This window comes from Choloepus didactylus, chromosome 20 (assembly GCF_015220235.1).
Source record: "Choloepus didactylus isolate mChoDid1 chromosome 20, mChoDid1.pri, whole genome shotgun sequence".
Taxonomy (NCBI): domain Eukaryota; kingdom Metazoa; phylum Chordata; class Mammalia; order Pilosa; family Megalonychidae; genus Choloepus; species Choloepus didactylus.
Window position 1 is genome coordinate 41761263 of NC_051326.1, and position 20860 is coordinate 41782122.

General features: G+C 35.0%; 1 protein-coding gene across 3 annotated transcripts in view; it reads left to right on the top strand.

Annotated features, from left to right (window-relative positions):
• Positions 1 to 20860, top strand: part of CSMD1 (CUB and Sushi multiple domains 1) — a 2222584-nt gene that overhangs the window by 1626247 nt on the left and 575477 nt on the right. For all 3 annotated transcript variants that reach the window (XM_037812751.1, XM_037812753.1, XM_037812752.1), the window contains exon 11: positions 15254 to 15357. In XM_037812751.1, coding sequence (XP_037668679.1) covers positions 15254 to 15357 — 104 coding nt within the window. The remainder of the gene's footprint in view (positions 1 to 15253; positions 15358 to 20860) is intronic.

Consider the following 20860-nt stretch of genomic DNA (forward strand, 5'->3'; position numbering starts at 1 on the left):
TTAAATCATCAGTCAATTGACTGTACCCCTGACTGATTACATCAACGAAGGGTGTGCCTTCTGCAAAGAGAAAATTCTATCAGCTGGATTTAATCCAATCGGTTGAAGATTTTTTAAGAGAAAAAGAGGACCTTCACTACTTCTTCTGCTAACCAGCAAAGCAATTCCTGAGGAGTTCATTGAACACCTTCATCGGAGTTGCCAGTTTGCTGCCTGCCCTACAGAATTTGGACTCGTGCATCCCCACAGTTGTGTGAGATACTTTTATAAAATCTTATATTTACAGATATCTCTTGTTGGTTCTGTTTCCCTAGAGAACCCTAACTCATACAGATGTGTATACAGATTTTTACAATGCTAGTTATTTATGGATATAAGCAGATTCTCCTAGCCTAAATAAATATATATAGTAAACCATATATATGTTCCCATGTTACTATACAATGATGTGGATTATTATATTTTTATTGTAGAATGGAAAAGAAAGTGAAGTGTAGCTATAGGTTTTTATGAATATTATATGATTATCTCAATTCATCATAAAATAACTATAGTAAAATAGCAATACTAATAAAAATAAAAATAATTTGTGACAAAATACCATATCAACAAGACAGTCAGCAAAAAGATACATGGTAGAACAATTAATTCCATTGGCCTTCAGCTACAGATGGATGCTCCTTCACTGATAATGAAGATAATTTCTCCAAATTGAATAATGTTTCAGGGAATAACTCCTAAAAACATAGATGGTGAACTGAAAATTATTGATGTGACAGATTTCAAGGCAGTCAAAGAAATTATATCTGACTTATCTATTCTGTCATAAAGCCAATATCCATCAAACTAAAACTGCATCAGACTTATATCATCAAACTGATATGGGAATTCTGTTTGAGGTACGTTATAAAATACTTTCAGTTTTAGCTTTTTCACACTAGTAAGTATTGTGAAGTTCTTTGACCTTTTGTAATTCTTCTTTAGAAATTACTGTATCAACTGAGAAATCACGAGCCTCTTCTTGGAATATATTATGGATTTACCATGTTTAAAACCACAAAATGGATTCTACCATACTTACTAACATGATTTTTCTATGCTACAGATTGAATATTACTTTAGAAGAGTACTATAGCACCTTTCTGCATTTATTTCAAAATACTGTGTATATGTGCATGTGTGTATGTGTGTTTGAGCATGTCTATGAGTACTTGCAAAGAGGGTTTGAGTTTTTTTCCTTTTTTTTTTCAACACCCTGACAGTGTTTTTTTTGTTTTTTTTAATATTCATTTTATTGAGATACATTTACGTACCACGCAGTCATACAAAACAAATCTTACATTCGATTGTTCACAGTACCATTACATAGTTGTACATTCATCACCAAAATCAATCCCCGACACCCTCATTACCACACACACAAAAATAACCAGAATAATAATTAAAGTGAAAAACAGCAACTAAAGTAAAAAAGAACACTGGACGCCCTTGTCTGTTTGTTTGTTTGTTTGTTTCCTTCCTCCACCTTTCCATTTATCCATCCACAAACTAGACAAAGGGGAGTGTGATCCCCATGCCCCCCCCAATCCCACTGTCCCCCATCATAAGCCACATTTTTATACAATTGTCTTCAAGATTCATGGGTTCTGGGTTGTAGTTTGATAGTTTCAGGTATCCACCACCAGCTACCCCAATTCTTTAGAACCTAAAAAGGGTTGTCTAAAGTGTGCGTAAGAGTGCCCACCAGAGTGACCTCTCGGCTCCTTTTGGAATCTCTCTGCCACTGAAGCTTATTTCATTTCCTTTCACATCCCCCTTTTGGTCAAGAAGATGTTCTCCATCCCATGATGCTGGGTCTACATTCCTCCCCGGGAGTCATATTCCACGTTGCCAGGGTGATTCACTCCCCTGGGTGTCTGATCCCATGTAGGGGGGAGGGCAGTGATTTCACCTTTCAAGTTGGCTTAGCTAGAGAGAGAGGGCCACATCTGAGCAACAAAGAGGCATTCGGGAGGAGGCTCTTAGGCACAATTATAGGGAGGCCTAGCCTCTCCTTTGCAGCAACACTCTTGCCAACGGCAAATCCCGTGGTAGAGGGCTCAATCCATCAAACCACCAGTCCCCTATCCTGACAGTGTTTTATTTCAAAGTGTTCTTTTTAATGAAATCAATACTCAGCCTTAAGCAATGAGATTTAAAAAAGCTTTTATATAAAATCTACAAATGAGCAGGTGATTATTCATAGAAATCATCCCACCAAAGAATTACCGTATAGAAAACTGTAAAGAAAGGCTTCCCTCAAAAAAGATACTGAGAAAGAAGAAGTATTTCTTGGCCAGGAGGTGTGAACTTCTAAAGACGAAAAGGGAAGTACTGATGAGAGCTATTTGCCCTACCTTCCTCTTTACCCAAATAGCTGCAGATATTGTGGAAAATGAAGGCCTCAGAATTGACACAGTTGTCCTTTTGAATGTGTGAACTTCAGTTTCTGTTTCTAGGAGCAAGTTATATCTTTCTCCTTTGCGCAATATTATAGAAGCATGTAAAGGGGCCAAAATTTTGAAAACAAAGTTATAAGTGCAACTGAATATAGCAAGCAAATTTTAAGCAGTCAGAACTGTACATTTTAATCTGAGAATGATTGGAACATTTAATCTATAATTTGTGCTGCTGTTTTAAACTGGTTCTTTCTGTTTGGCCTATAAGATAAGTGCTTACTAATCTTGGCAGCAAGATGGCACTATAGAGATGTGAAATATTTGGCAATACTCTTGGGCAAGCTGTAACAAATGTGTTGTTTGCCTTATAGATTTCATAAGGATGGTTTAGGGTAGTTTACTTACATATAATAAGAGATATTAGGGTCATAGATGCATCTATTACTATTGACAGAAGAATTAAAAATGGTTACGTTTAATCTAGAAATGGATTTTTGCACTGACAAAACTCAGCATTTAGGAAAAATTGAACAAGTAACTTTTTTCTTTTAACAAGACACTACAAATATAACACTAGTCTGGGAGGTGGTAATCATTGTGTTTAAAATGTGCTTATAATTGTGAAAAGGTTTGTACGAACTCTGTCTATGATAGAAGGCCTGTTCATTAACTTAACTTGACTATATGAAGGAAAAAAGAATGAATAAATGAAATAAAGGATAAGGAAAAGTATGGAAAAATCATATGGAAAATTAATACTCAAATATATGTTTAATTTTTCCCATAAGATAAATATGTTGGAATATGCTGATGCCCAGAATATATTTTTTATATGAGGGAGTAATTTCACAATTCTCCTGAAAATGGTTGGAATTCAAGTCTTCAATTTATTTTTAGAAATATTTGTAAGTGTTTAAATGGAGATATAGACAGTGTTCTCTCCCATAAATTCTATAGGGTTTATGATAGGTTGATAATCTAAAAGGAAGATGGTAAAGTGGACTTGCTCAGACCACTTTTGTTGCTACCATGAAATTGTGAGAAGTGACAAAAACAGAGAGAAAATATTATAAAACACCAAGAATGTATTTTTAAAATTGTGTGAAACACTTTACTAAGTAGCATCTCTTTCTGACAAATCTGACATTTTGTTTTGACATTGAAAAGTGAATGATTTTTATTTATTGTCATTAAAGAATCTTTATTTGTAAAAGGTACAATTCTATATTTTGTATTTCTCAAAATATCCCCAATGGATTTTAAAATTTTTGAGGCTAGAACTTTGGATATCTTATTTATATTTTCATTCTTAGCCCTATGTCCTGGACAGAATAAGCATTCAATAAATCACTGAGGACCTGAGTCAATCATTGTGCTCAGTGAGTGAAAAAATCATAGTGCTTGCTCTCATGCTACATACAGGAAACTCTGTGAGACAGGCAGTTCAAGCAAACCAACCAGAAATTTCAAAAACTGTAATGTTGTGAAGAAAATAGGAGGTTGACATAATGACTAACTTCTTTGTCAGCAATGGTTAGGAGAAGGGATTGTGGCAAGATAATGGAGTAAGAAGCTCCAAGATCCAAACCCTCCACCAGAACAATGATTAAACAAGCAGGAACTGTCAGAACAACTGTTTCAGAACTCTAGAATCCAGTAGAATGCTATATACATCATCCAGGAAAGAGTGGGAGGAAAGAGATTGGTAAATTTCAGCAAAGACTAGCAAATTGCTTTCTCAGTGCTATGATTACCAGCACCCATCCCCCACTCTTGTGGCAGGCTACCATGGGATCTGCCCCTGGCTGGCTCCTTGGTAACAGAAAGAGACATAAAAACCCACTTGCCCCAAATCAGGAGCAGGCACAGTTGATCTCTGATCAGGGTTTTGGTTAACAGCTTTGGATTGCTGGGAGCTGGAATCTGAAGGCAGCAATCGCTCCAGCCTGCTCTAGAAAATGGTGGCTGAGGAGTCTTAAGGGCTTCCTCAAAGTTGCAGGGAACAGCTAAAGGACTGCATTTGCTGGGCAGGTCAAGAAAGCCAAGTTTTGGGGAGCCATGGAAGAAGCTTCTGGTATCCTGTCTGATTGCCTCCCCAGGTGAGTTTGGAGTTGGCTTATGTCCCCTTCATAGGTTCCAGGCCTTGTTCTGGCTGGAAAAGACTGGATTGGGAAACTCCTATCCAGCATGACCATTCCCAGAATTTGCCTCCAGGCAAAAGCAGCTTGAAACATCAAAAGCAGTATAAGAAATTACTGAGTCAGATGGCCTGGGGCAACCTAGTTCAGTGAGAGAGTCTGTCTCCTGGGAAACAGAGAGGGTATTTAAATTCTTACAGACAGGAAAATTCCAAAGCAATTACCAAGCACAAGTCCAGAGCAAGACACAGGCCCAGAAAAGACAAAGGGGCCCTGCACTTTGCATTTGCCTTGGACAGACTTTCTGGATAGGAGAGGTGACACTCAAGAAAATCTCTGCCGTAATCACCAGCTGGTTAAAAAAATCAAGAATCAGTCATTTCCAGGAATAAATCCCAGAGTTAACACTTTAAAATATTAAAATGTACAGTGTGCAACAGGAGTACAAGACACAGAAACAGAAAATAGTGACCCATGCAAAGGAAGAAGATAAAAAATTCCAGAATCACCAATGAATAAGATTGTGGACATGCTGAACAAAGACTTTGGAAAAATGATCTTAAAAATGCCCAAGGATATAAAGCAAAATACAGGGAAAAAATTAAAAGATATTGGGAAATCAATGAATGAGCAATGTGAACATCTTAGTAAAGAGATAGAAATTTTTAAAAAGTAAGCACACAGAACTACTGAAGTTGAAGACCACAATAATTGAAATGAAAAACCTACCAGGGGATTTCAACAGCAAATTGGAACTGGCAGAAGAGAGAATCAGTGAACTGGAAGACAAGAAAATTGAAATGAGTCAGGCTGAGGAACAGAAAGAAAAAAAAGAATTGTAAAAAGCAAAAATAGTCTAAGAAGCCTCTGCAACACTGTCAAGCATACCAGTATACCCATTATGAAAATCCTAGAAGGAGAAGAAAGATAGAAAGGGGCAGAAGGAATATTCAATGAAATAATGACAGAGAACTTCCCAAACTTAGCAAAAGACATGAAGTGCACATCCAAGGAGCCCAGAAATGCAAAGCAGGATAAACCTGAAGAAAAATATGTGCCATCAGATAGTGATCAAATTGTTGAATGCAAAGAACAAAGAGAGAGAGTTCTGAAAGCTACAAGAGAACAGCAATGTGTTATGTACAAGGGAGACCCAGTTAGATTGAGTTCCAATTTCTTATCAGAAGCCATTGATACTGAACAAAAGTGGGATTCTCTGCCCAATGTGCATGTCAGTCAGTCTATGACACTGTGGCTTCAAAGATAGAAAAAGTTTATTGCTAAGCATGAAGCAGGAGATCAGATGGCCCATCAGCCCAAACTTTGTCTCCCTAAGTATAAGGAGTTCAGAGATTTTATGTATTCAAACAAGGGGAGATGGAGTTGTAACCGTCATGATAGTAGGTACTAACAGGGCTGGGACTAGGCTGGAATAACCCTTGCAGTAGTAAGTGTAAATAAGGCTGATACTAGTTTCAGTGATTTCAGGAATTAATGTTTGGCTATTCTACAATATACTAGAAGGAAAAAAAAAATTATATAATGATTCATAATCATAATCATTTGTTAATTCTTAATGTCTCTGTCACACAATGGAGGCAAGAAGGCAGCAAGCTGAAATGCTTAAAGTACTGAAGAAAAGAAAACAATTACCAATGAGAAATTTTATATCCCTTGAGACTCTCTTTCAAAAATGAGGGAGAGATTAAGACATTTCCAGATAAACAAAAGCTGGAGGATTTCGTCACCCGTAGACCCACCCTACCAGCAATACTAAAAGAAGTTCTTTAAAGTAAAAGGAAAGGGTGCTAAACAGTGGTTTAACATAGCATAAAGGAATAAAGACCTCTGGTAAAAGTAACCATCTGAGTAGTTATAAATGCCAAAATTATTGTATTGTGTTTTTTTGGTATGTAACTCCACTTCTTACTTCCTACAGGTACTAAAATACAAATGCATAAAAAGTGACAATAAACCTGTGGTTTGAGATATAAAATATGTAAAAGCTATAATTAGTAAGAAGTACAAAAAAAGGGTGAGAAGCCAGAAGGATGTATGCAAATGGTTTGTGTATGCTATTGAAGTCAAACTGGTACCAAACCAGATAGGATTATTGTGTATTTAGGATGTTAAATGTTAACCCCATGGTAGCTACAAGGAAAAGATATGAAAAAATATATATACCAAAAGACATGAGAAAGTACACAATATGATGGAGCACACACACAAAAAATCAGATAAATATAAAAACAGTCATTAATGGAAGAACTGAGGGACAAAAAAAATGTGTAAGACTTAACAGTATAAAGACTGAATAGCAAAATGGCAGAAGAAAGTCTGGCATTATCAGTAGTGACTTCAAATGTAAGTAGGTTAAACTCTCCAATCAAAAGGCAGATATTGGCAGAATGGATAAAAAAAGGAAGACCCAATTTTATGCTGTCTACAAGAGATGCACTTTAAATTCAAAGACACAAGTAGGTTGAAAGTGAAAGGATGGAAAAAATTATATACCATGTAAGCAGTAGTGAAAGGAGAGCTAGGGTAGCTAAACTAATATCAGGTAAAATAGACTTTAAGTCAAAAACAGTTATGACAGACAAAGATATGGTCATTATATAATGAAAAAGGGCTCAATTCAACAAGAAGATGCAACAATTGTGAATATATATACTTAACAGCAGAACCCCCAGAAATACAAACAAATATTGTCAGATTTGAAAGGGTGAGTAGACAATCCTACATTAATAGCAGGGAATTTTAATACACCATTTTCAATACTGGATAGAACATCTACACTGAAGATCAATAAGGAAATATTAGACCTAACAGACATATAGAGAGCACTTCCCTCAACAACAGGATACATATTCTTCGGGAGTGCACATAGACCATTCTTCAGGCTTGCCCACATCTTAGGTCACAAAACAAGTCTCAATAAGTTAAAAAATTATTAAGATCATACAATGTACCTTCTGCAACCACAACGTAATGAAGCTAGAAATCAATAACAGAGGGAGAAATGGAAAATTCTCAAATATGTAGAAATTAACAACATTCTTTTAAAGAACCAATAGGTTAAAGAGGAAACCACAAGGGACATTAGGAAATGTCATGAGGCAAATGAAAATACAACAAACCAAAGCTTATGGGATGAAGCAAAAGCAGAACTGAGAGGGAATTTTATGGCTCTAAATACTAATGTAAAAAAGAAGAAAGATTTCAAATAAACCTCAAAACTGGAAGAACTAGAAAAAGAAGAGCAAACAAACCCAAAAGCAAGTAGAAGGAAGGAAGTAACAAAGATTAGATGGAGTTAAATGAAATAGAGAATAAGTAAAACAATAGTGAGTATCAACAAAACAAAAACTTGGTTTTTTGAAAAGATCAATAAAGTTGCCAAACCTTTAGCTAGACTGAAGAAGAATAAAAGAGTGAGGACTCAAATAACAAAAATCAGAAATGAAAAGGGAGACTTTACTACTGACTCCACTGATACAAAAAGGACTATAAGAGGATACCATGAACAATTGTACTCCAAAAAATTAGATAATCTAGTTGAAATGCACAGATTCTTAGAAACACAGACTACCTAAACTGACTCAAAAAGAGAAAGATCTGAAAAAAACGATTACTAGTTGTGCCTGTTTGAATGTGTTATGTCCCCCAGAAAAAGCCATCTTCTTTTATGCAATCTTGTGGGGCAGATGTTTTAGTGATGATTAGATTGGAATCCTTTGAGTGTTTCCATGGAGATGTGACCCACCCAACTGTAGGTGATAACTCTGATGAGACAATTTCCATGGAGGTTGGCCCCACCCATTCAGCATGGGCCTTAATTGCTGGAGTGGTATATAAGCTCAGACAGAAGGAGCAAGCTTGCTACAGCCAAGAAGGACACTTGGAAGAAAGCACAGGAGCTGCAGATGAGAGACAGTTTGAGGATGGCTGTTGAAAGCAGACTCTTGCTCTGGAGAAGATGAGAGAGGACAAATATCCCAAGTGCAACTAAGAGTGACATTTTTGAGGAACTGCAGCCTAGAGAGGAATGTCCTGAGAGAAAGCCATTTTGAAACCAGAACTTTGGAGCAGACACCAGCCACATGCCTTCTCAGCTAACAGAGGTTTTCCGGACACCATTGGCCATCCTCCAGCGAAGGTACCCGATTGCTGATGTGTTACCTTGGACACTTTATGGCCTTAAGACTGTAACTGTGTAACCAAATAAACCCCCTTTTATAAAAGCCAATCCTTCTCTGGTGTTTTGCATTCCAGCCGCATTAGCAAACTAGAACACTAGTAAAGAGATCAAATCAGTTATCAAAAACCTCCCAACAAAGAAAATCTTAGGACCAGATGTCTTCACAGGGGAATTTTACCAAACATTTGAAGAAGACTTAACACCAATTCTGATCAAACGCTACAAAGAAAATCTTAGGACCAGATGTCTTCACAGGGGAATTTTACCAAACATTTGAAGAAGACTTAACACCAATTCTGATCAAACGCTTCCAAAAAATTAAAGAGGACTTGTTACTCCCTAATGCATTCCACTAGGTCAATATCACCCAAATGCCAAAGTCAGATGCAGGTATGTAAAGGAAAAAAAAAAAAATTACAGACCAATATCTTTTATGAATATAGGTGCAGAAATCCTTGATATAAATCAAATAAGATGTATCCCTGGTATTTAAGGGTGGTTCAATATAGGAAAATCAATTGCTGTAATATAGTACATTAACAGAAAGAAGGAAAAAGAAAACAAACATGATCATCTCATTTGATGCAGAAAAGGCATTCAACAAAATCCAGTACCAGTTCTTGAAAAAAAAACACTTAGAAAACTAGGAATAGAAGGAAAGTTCCTCAATATGATAAAGGACATATATGAAAAACTCACTGCTAACATCCTACTTAATGGTGAAAAACTGAAAGGTTTCCCTCTATTATCAGGAACAAGAGAAGGATGCCATTGTCACCAAAGTTATTCAACATTGTACTGACATTCTTACCAGAGCAATTAGCAAGAAAAAGAAATAAAAGGCATTCAAATAAAGGAGGAAGCTCCTAGAGCTAATAAATGAATTCAGCAAACTGGCAGTGGACAAGATTAACACCCCAAATAATAGTGTTTTTATACACAAGCAGTTAATAATCAGAAGAATTTAAGAAAAAAATTCCATTCACAGTAGCCACTAAAAGAATCAAATATCTAGGAATAAACTTAACCAAGGATATAAAAGAAAGACTTGAACACAGAAAACTTAAAAACACTGCTAAAAGATATCAAAGAAGACCTAAAGAGATGGAAGGACATTCCATATTCATGGATTAGAAGGCTGCATATTGTTAAGATGTCAGTTCTACCCAAAGGGATTTAAAAATTCCAACAACCTTCTCTGCATAAATGGAAAAATATCAATCAAATTTATATTTAATGTAAGGGGCCCTAAATAGCCAAAATCATCTTGAAAAAGAAGAATGAAGTTGGAGGACTCCCCTTCCCAATCTTAATACTTATTCCAAAGACAGAGTAATCAAAACAGCATGGTACAGGCACAGGGACATACGTATGGATGAACAGAATCAAATTGAGAACGCAGACATCAACCCTCACATTTATGCCCAACTGATTTTTGACAAGATGGTAAAGACTACTCAATTGGGAAAGAACAGTGTCTTCAACAAATGATGCTGGGAAAACAGTATCTCCATTTGTAGAGAATGAGAGGACCCCTGCCTCTCACATCACACAAAAATTAACTCAAAAATGGATCAAAGACCTAAATATAAGAAGCAAAACTATCAAATTCCTCAAAAACACATGGAAGCATCTTCGCGACCTTGCATTGGGCAATGGTTTCTTCAACTTTGTACCCAAAGCACAAGAAGGAAAAAAAAAAAAAAAAGATAAATATGACTTCATCAAAATTAAAAATTTTTGCACCTTAATGGTATTTATCATGAAAGTAAAATGACAACTTATACACTGGGAGAAAATATTTGGAAACCACATAATCTAGTGTTCCAACCCAGATTTTAAAGGGCTTGGGTGGGTACAACGCTAAGACCAAAGAACACACCAGGGCATCACACATGGGTTTATTAGGACTTACAAACAGGAGAAGATTCTTCCCAGTAGTGGCCAGCCAGAAAATGGAAGCACTTCACAAGGGTGGGGGTTGCGAAGGGACAGCTTATAAGGATTTTGGACGAAGACATTCCAAAAGGTAGGAGAACAGAGTTTTAAGCAGGGTCTTGTGACCCAGGGATCTGGAGATTTGTTATCAACAGTGATCAAGGGAGGGGAGTTTTAATGCTTTATTTACAATACCATCCGTACATACTTTCTTCCCCGAGGAGGTCTGTGGACCTTCAGCTTCTGTCCCGGTCATGCTGGCTGCTATGTGCTGTGGAACCTCATTCCCCATTAGGCAGGGAGCCTGGGCTCTGGGTCTCCACATCTGATAAAGGTTTAATATGCAAAATACGTAAAAGAAATCCTTCAACTTAACAACAAAAAAGACAAGCAAACCAATTAAAATAGGCAAAAGACTTGAATAGTCGTCTCTCCAAAGACAATAAACAAATGGGAAAAAAAGCACAGGAAAAGTTACTCAACATCATTAGCCATCAGGGAAGTGCAAATCAAAACCATGATGAGATACCATTTCACAACCACTAGAATGACCACTATAAAAAAACAAAAGGAAAGAAAATTATAAGTATTGGAGAGGATCGGGAGAAAAAGCAATACTCATTCCTTGCTGGTGGGAATGTAAAATGGTGTAGCCCCTATGGACGACAGTTTTGTGGTTCCTCAGAAAGCTAAGTACAGAATTACCATATGACCCAGCAATACCATTGCTAGCTATATACCCAAAAGAATTGAAAGCAGGGACTCTAAACAGCTATTTGCGTACTGACGTTCATAAGCAGCATTATTCACACTTTCCAAAAGATGGAAGCAACCCAAGTGTTCATCAACCGAGGAATGGATAAATATGTGATATATACATACAGTGGAATATTATTCAGCATTTAAAAGGAATGAAGTCCTGATACATGTGACAACATGGATGAAACTTGAAGACAACACATTGAATGAAATAAGCCAGAAAAAAGGACAAATATTGTTTGATCTCACTGATATGAAATACTTAGTATAAGCAAATTCGTAAGGTCAGAATCTAGCATGTAGATTACCAGGGGATATGGAGGAGGGTAGAGGAGCTAAAGCTTAAAATGTACAGAGTTCCTGACTGGAATGATGGAAATATTATGGTAATGGATGGTGGTGATGGTAGCACAACATTGTGAATATAATTAACAGCACTGAAATATATGTCTGAATGTGGTTAAAAGGGGAAATGTTAGGTTGTATATAAGGTAACAGAAAAATGTTTTTTAAAAAAATCCATGGAACTGCATTACACAAACAGTGAACCTTTAGTTAAACCATGAAGTATAGTTAATAGTGCAATTATAAAAATGTGCTTTCATCAGTCATAACAAATGTTCCATACCAATGCAAGGTGTAATAATAGGGTGTTAATATGGGAATCCTGTATTTTCTGCATGATTTTTCTGTAAACACACAATTTCTCTAATTAAAAAAAAAAAAAAGTATTGTTAGGAGAGGCATCCCCAAAGAAGGGACATAAAGTAGAAACTTGAAGAATGCTGAAAGCCATCTGTAAGACCAGATGAAAGGAATCAGTTCAGGGCAGAGGAAAGAATATGCATGTACTAAAGGAACTTAAAGAAACCATTTTGCTAAGTGTAACTGAACTATTCTTAAGCTTAGAGATTTATTATTCTATAAGCTTCACTTTTCAATTGCATCTTTGGCTATCTCTGATTGAGAAATGTTACAAATTCAAAATTTAAAAATATATTTTAGTATTAAATATATATTTTTCCATCATATATAATTATAGAATATTATATTTTCTGGAAAACTTGAGGTTCTATGCACAAGACAGGGTACTTGTTTTCTTTTCTCTACTGAACATTAAAAGCACGGATAAAGATTTTCATCTGCCAATAATCCCTGCTGATTGTTGAGACTAAACACTGTCAAAAAACATTCTCTGTCAACCTTTGCCCTGACTTGAAAGAATTACAAAACAGCAATTCTTTCACCCCTAATGAAAGCCCATTTATGTAGTCTGACCCTTATTTGTGACTGATTACAAATCAGCCAATCACGACCCTCAATCTTTCATGCATTATCACTGCTTTGCTCCAGGGCTCTTATAAAAGTCAAGAATGAGTAGACGTGTCAAAAGGTGATGGGAAACCTTCAGGTCTCAATGATAATTCTTTAATTCTTTTATTCTCTGATCACTGGATCATGGTCATTTATAAATTGAGCTGTGAGAAAGAAAAAAAAATTGAAATAAAACCATCTCAGGTGCTAGGTTTAATATGCAGTATTTATAGTGGTTTTCAACAGCTATCAAAATCTACACCTGTTTCAAATCAGATTGCTAAAATAATGTATTCATACAAACACTGCAATTTGAAATAGTTTATTTTTTAAAATTATAATGGCTATATCACTAATTTTAGTAAGAATTTCAAATAGCAAAATTAATGTATTCTACATTAGCATTGCTTAGACGAGCACCTGTTTAGAGCCTGTTCAGAATGTGCAGTTTAAACTGGATATTAGTGGAAAGCCTTCATTCCCCCTGGTACCATGTTCTCTTTTATTTCAAGTTTAACAAATAGACATTTGATACCTTTCTATAAGATTGCAGAGTTTAAGGTTAACTCTGAAATTGATCCCATTAAAGTCTATTCCCAGTCTGTCTTCTATTCTTCCTGTTTTTTCTCTCTCTCTCTGTCTCTTCCTCTATCATCTCTATCTCTATCTCTATCTCTATCTCTATCTCTATCTCTCTCTCCAACCCATCTGTCCCCAGTTATTTATTCTCTTGTCTCCCAAGGTTCTAACCTAACTTCAGGATATCTTTGAGTCCCTTTTCCCCTAAATCACAGTATCAGTCATCAAAGCATTTCTTCCTTCTGTAGAGCTCAGTTTCCTTTTCTTCTATTTCCCTGTCAACCATCCCAATTTAATTTTTTCTGTTATTTCTTGAATTATAATAACCTCTTAAGATAGCTGTATTCAGCCTCTTCTGACTTTCTATAAAATCACTGCAAAATATTTGTTGATAAAATAGCAGTTAGCTAGACTCCCAAAGCCTCTAATCTGTCACATGAAGCCTTTTATTACCTGTCTGAAAGGGATCCATCTTCTCAGTTTTATAATCTGCCATTATAGGTGCTCCAATACCAACTAATTTTTCTACTCTTTTTTCTCCTTCTTTTGACAAATTAAATCAAATGTTCATGTCAAAGTGTTTCTTTTGCCACCATTTCCTAATCTAAACAACATGTCTTTTCCCTTTTTCTGCCAAAATTCTTCCGATGTTTGCTCTCTTTCTCTTTTTTGTCTCGCATTTTGGGCATTTATTGGTACTTTAGCATGTGCTATATTGTTTTGTTAGGTAAATTTTTCTCTGTTTGTGTGCCTTTTATTTGGCACCTGAGTATCACCAGAAGGTGGCCAAAGAGACTTCTTTTTTATTTCTTTTTAAATCTACTACAGTGGCTACATGAATCAGTGCTTTGTACATAATAAGTACTAACTATTTAATATATTTACTAAATTAATAATTAATTTGTCATTTGGAAATATAAGCTGATTATTCAAGTGGGACCATTGGAAGCACAGTGTTGGCAAAATGTGAAAACTGGAAAAATTACCTGAGTTATAACTGAAGTATGTGATTGAGGTATGTGATTCAGGTGGTGATTTAGGTATGTGATTTAGGTGATATGTGATTTAGGTATGTTACCCAACTTTTTAGAAGCAAAGAAAAATACTTTTATGGAAAATTAGTTATGACTCAGACTGTCTTAATTATCTAGAAATTTTAAAATTGTAAACTTCCAAAAAGTTTAGATCAATGTATCAAATTAGGTCATTCTTTGAATTAGCTCATCTTGGAGAACTTGTCTGTCTCTTACTTTTCTATTGTGTGTAAAATCTAAGATGGTCATAAAATCCTATATTCTTGTATCAGGTATAAGTTAGCCTTGTTTAGATGTCATATCAATTATGCCAAAATATTCTTTGTGAAAAAAGGTTTTGCAAAGCTAAATACGGAGAATGACCTCTAGCCTCAGAAGTTCTTTTTCATATGTTAATGTGGATCATTACATGAAATCTGCATATATAATTTTTAAAATATTTATTACAAGGTGTTCTGTTTACTGAGTATCCTCAAAATGCATGTCTGACTATAATGAACACTTCTTTTGCTTAAATTGAGTTACATTTGGATCATCTTAAATACTCTAAATGTTAAAATAAATATTTGATAGATGTTTTACTTAAAGTGTAATAACTGTTAAATTTCCTTTTAGAGCTGAAAAGTAAATATCTTGACATGAATAATGGCAATTCTGAATTCCATAACATTCTATAAGTGATGACTCTCAAATTATCTGTACACCTACTTAAAGCAGCTGATATAGTCTTGATGTGTATTTGAAATATGTTGCAATTAAGGAGCAAAAATTAATACCACAAGGTTATTTGCAATATTTAAAATCATGGAGTCTTCCTATCACATTGATTAGGTGTATTTTGCCTTTCCGTAGGTCATCAAGCTTGCCTTTGAAGAGTTTGAACTGGAACGAGGATATGACACTCTTACAGTAGGGGATGCTGGGAAAGTGGGTGACACCAGAACAGTCTTATATGTGTAAGTGTATGTTACCTTATTTTCTCTTCTAAAGCATTCAATTAAATGTGCAAAAAATGGATGTAGACTTGAAATTCTGGTGTAAACCTTCAATTATGACTCAGATACTTAATATACGTTATATACCAATAATTTAGTGGCTTCCAAATCTGATTTCACATGAGAACTAATTTAGGATTGTACTTTGTTCTATATCAACTGTTTTGCCCAAATCATTAAAAAATTTGGATTTATAGTAAAAAAAAAATTAGAACATATAGAAGAGCAGAAAGTAGAAATTATGTTTGTCAACTCAACACCTCCTCTTTAGCTCCTCTCTTTCTGCTCCCCTGTAGTATTTTATTACCAGTGTTTGTACAGGTGTTTCCTACCATAATGCTTTATGCCTTCCTAAAACTCTTGCGTTCTGCAAAACTGCATACTACAATTAACAGAGATTGTGGAGAAAATTATGCTCCACACCTCTATGGATCTTTGTATGCAGAGGCCTAGCAAAAGACCACAGCCTTAGTATAAATATTTGCATACATTTCCCTCCACTGGTATTTGCAACTAGAATCACAGCCTGTCCATCCTCTATAGCACTTTACCTGTTTCAGCTACCTACAGATATAGGGCCTCAAGGATATCCACTTTTGTCAGTTTTATCAGTTGTGTTTGTCAAAATTAAAAATATGATCCAGAGACATCCTTACTCATGAATCAATGCTTTTAGCAAAGAGGGAATTATCTTCAGAATTTCTTCATTTGTATTTTCATCTTTCCAGATAGTTAATATAGTGGCTCTTGGAACTATTAAACCAAAAAACTTTTTGCATTAATGGAAGGCATTCTGTAGGATCTTCATATTACTGAGACCTTCTCTTTATTTGTGAGAAAGCTTACCAATGATAACTTCAAATATAAGTAAAAACATCAGTACTCTTCTATTATCCTTACATCATTCTCTTATTTTCCAATTACTTAGGAGGTAATCCACATCTTTAAAAAGTGTTGTAGCTGACCATACCATAACTTCCTTTAAAAAAAATAACAGGCTTATACTATGACTACTTTGGTGACATGCTTTTTCCATGTATTATATCTTACACATCTTTCCATGTGCAAACAAATAGATCTATCTCATATATTTACTGGCTGATTACTGCAACTAATAATATTTAAAATAATGTTACTGGCTCCCTACTTATGTTAGTGTCACTAGTACTATGTCACTAGTAATATCATAGCTGATATACTAATTCTTACGTACCATGCAGTGTGCTAAACACATCTTATTTGGTCCTCATTATAATCACTTGAATTAGGGTTAATAATATCCTCATCTTATAAATGATAAAACTGAGGATTAGATGGGTTAAAGGAATTATCCAAAGTTACAGACCATATTGTGGTGGAGCAGGTACTCAAATTCAATGATTCTGCTCTGATATTTATACTCATAATTATTGCATATGGATATGGCATGATTTTAAACTGATTCTCATTGATAGTCCTTTGCACCCCAATCATACACACTCCTTTGCTTTCATCAGAAGTTCTGCCATAAACAACTTTGTATATATACATTTCCATACTTGTTACATATGTGTTCAGGAAAATTTCCAGTAGAGGAATTACAGGGATAAGGGTTATCTTCATTTTACATTGTTATAATTTTCCAATTATTCTTCCACAAATTTACATCAACTTACTCTTCTACCAGAGTATATGAAAATCTCTATTTCCCTACTCCCTCACCAAATGATTACTCTTTTTTTGCTAAAAAAGTGAGAATTAAATGAATTTGTTTTTACTTTCAGGAACTGAAAGTTCTCAGGAACTTTCCAAAAAGTACAGATTCCTACAGGATGGAGCCCAGAAATTTCTATTGTTTGCAAGCTTCCCAGGTGCTTTTCACACACAGTGCTTGTCATTGGCCCCAAGCAGTATTTGTGAACACTATTATATAGGTCGAGAATAGGGCTAAGAAGCAGAAGATGGAGTGTCCAATTCCAGCTCTGCTATTTACTATCACTTTGACCCTGAGGGAAGTTACTTTCCCTCACTGTATCTCTGTTTTAATGGCTATAACTTTTGTATAATAAAGGTTTCCTGTGTATGATAAGTAATAGAATGAAATAATACATGAGAAAGTAGTTGAAGAGCTAAGAAATGTTACCCACATGAAAATAACTTTATTATTACTATAACATCTAATTTAAGGAAAGACGTCACTAAAATAAATGAGAAAAAAATGTTTAAATAAACGCAAACTTTCAAATATAAATGTAGCAAAGTAATGCTATGTAAAATCCCTTAGGTCACTATTAAATATCTAAAGTCATACACACATTTTTTAATGTTATTTGTTGTTCAGGGAGCAATACCAAACTATGTATTACACTGACATAAGTGTTATTAGAACCTCTTCTCAATAGCTCAGATCTGTAAATGAAAAGCTAAATAACCAACTGAATCAAACTGAGATGTCCTTTGGGAACCATAATGTAACAAAGATCGGTTGGGCATTTAATCAGCTGCAGCGGAGGAAAGGAAAAGCCATTGATATATTTTCTTAGTATACAAAATTACAGAAAAGGATAAGAACACATTCAGAGAATCACAGCTGGTCTCTTTGAATAAACAAATAATTTCAGAGATTAAATTAACAAATATGTTTTAATACTTATATGCCAGATATTATTCCCAGCATGGAGTTTATAATCTAACTGGTGAAATGGTAGGTATACTGTGGTAGTTTAAATATCAGGCAGTACATAGAATCATGGAGTCTCATGATATCTTGAATGAAATATGAGTTAAGAAACTTCTTTATCAAAGGTTGGCATTTACTACCTCAGGCTAAATATTTTATAGGATTCCTTTCCTTGGGGTGAGGGTGGGGGGCTTTGGAATTCTAATCAGACCTTGATTTTCAAAAGAAATTTCAAAAGTGAGAAAACCTAATAGAATCATCTTAAATAGACACTTAAAAATTCTAGTTTCGGTTAATGGCTTTTTATTTTCTTAACTTTCATGGCAAGGAGAGAGAGAGAGAACTTAACATCAGGGGACTCTTAATATCCAACAATCCTAGAAGAAGGATGAATTTACACAGGTTATTTTTTCCATAATGACAGTCTTAAAAGATAAATAACTTACTTAGCAATTCTCTATTGAGCTGTCTCCAAGAATACAAATTATTTTGCTCAGATTTAATGTGCATAAGAACTGTATCAGGAGATATCACCCTGTATGACTTCCAGCTATCCTTTTCAGTGATTATCACTTGGTGACTGGGGAATGGGATTAGGTTCAGAATGTTCTGTAGATTGCAGACACAGGTAAAAATTTTTAATCTCCTCCTCTGCCATTAGGAATAGCCAACATCAGGGAAGTCTGTGAGCCAGTAGTATAGTCTCTACATGACTGGATTTGTGGATAGGATGCTAGTTTTTTCTTGTGGTCAGTTAATCCATTATTGTTGAAACTTCTTCTTGCTCCCAGATGCTACTCCAACCCTTGCTATGGTTGTGATTCCAATATTAAAACTGCTGAACAGCCATAAAAATTCAGACATTACAAATTGAAGTGGGTGTGTGTTTATATATCTTTGATGTTATCAGAAGAGTCAAACACTAAACATCTCAGTGCTTTGGAAAAGTTTATGTTAAGAATAAATACACAAATATATCTCATCAAAGCCTCCTTTTTTTTTCTTTTTTTTCAATGTTAGAGGTAAAGTACGGTCATTAGGTTCTTAGAAGTTTGGAATCACATGATCAAAACTATTTGTATTCATATTTTTATTCTTATAATGACTTTGCTTCTGAACATGTTTACACCTATCATACTGCAATTTTAATAGCTCTGCTCTTGATATAAAGTTTAGCCATGGTTGGCTTTTCTTTCTCTATCTCTTTGTCTGGAATCTTCCTTGTCTGAGTCCTTGAAGAAATATTAATTTTATATCAGGAATTGTGGTAGGACTCAGGGACAAAGGGATAGGGGAGAATGATTGATGGTCCTAACTTTGAGGAGTTCATAGCCTCATGACACAGATTTCATAAGTTAGCAATATACACATTAATTATTAATAGAATAATAATAATTGAGATTTAAATTTTATATACTATTTTATACTGTGGAAAGGACATTATCATCTTGATATATTTATCTACATGTTTTAATCAAAATTTTATTTACTAATAGAATTGGGAAAAAAGAAAGAAATGCAGAGAAGTTCTGAACACATGCAAGAGGCCAAAATAATTGTTTAGGTTTATAAATATTTATTTGCCTTGATTTTAGGAAAAAAAAATATCTCTTCTAAGCATATTTTGGTTGAATTTGTGGAGTCTTTTTTTTTTTAATATCTTCTATATCTCTAAAGTAACCTACTCATAAAATACACATCATCAATAAGTTGCAAACAAGTTTGAAAACAAATAAAACTGGAATTACAAAATGCTGATGTGATGTTGTTATCAAAAATGACTATTAGAAAATAGTAGTAAATGAGGTTTTAACAATGCTTTGGAGATTTATATGATTTTAAGACAATAATATACCCACTGAGATTCTTTTATAACTTAGTGCAATTTATATGCTCCCAGGAACTCTTTTAAAACAATTAACAAGTAATTTTAACCTTAGAAAGAGTCCCCTGCTCTGCAAAACCCCTACCCTCATGCCCCAGGAATTCTCAGATACAAAAACCTTCCTTTTGTTGTGTTCTTAGCTACCTCATTTGAAAATTTGATCTGACGTTTACAACATTATATGTGGATAAACATAATTTTGAATGTTTGCAAACTACATTCACCTAGAAATTTGGATGTGTGTAAAATATCCTTTCTGTGATTAGACTATGTCCACTTTATGTATGCTCATTCTAAAATATGCTTTGAACTTCTATCAATAATAAATTAATCAATGTTATTTGAACTGAACAGTCAATGGTTGGAATAGAGAACACAAACTACATATTGGAATCTATGTAGAGAGAAGCCTTGCTAGTAAATGCATAAAAAGCCATTCAAAGAATGATCAGTCCACAAGGTTAGTATAGGGTTACTATGCAAAATGGGTCCTTTTGAATCACCACAAGGTATATAACAGGGCTCAGGACCAATTCCACAATGTCACATAGGATTGGTTAACAATAGACTTTTGAGGGATAGCTAACAAACACATGGTCAACGAGAAAAGACGGGATACCAAAACATCATTTTCATCGTATGGAGAGGTTTGACAGAGCCAGGCTCCTCTTTGGGTACCAAATGTCGCCTGTGTTGCCTGTTCCAACAACCCTTCAATGGAGGAATAAAGAGACCACTTGGTTGGGGCACTTTAGATTTCAGGTGCCCGCTGTTACAGAGGTGTCTGGGAAAGCACGCTAACCCAGGGATCTTTGGGAACCATGGAAAGTTGTCTTCAGGTGCAATCTTTTCTACAGGAGATAAGGCCCAAGGATGCTTTAGTCCAAGTGCAGCACAGGGCAGGAGTGGTGAGAGTTTTG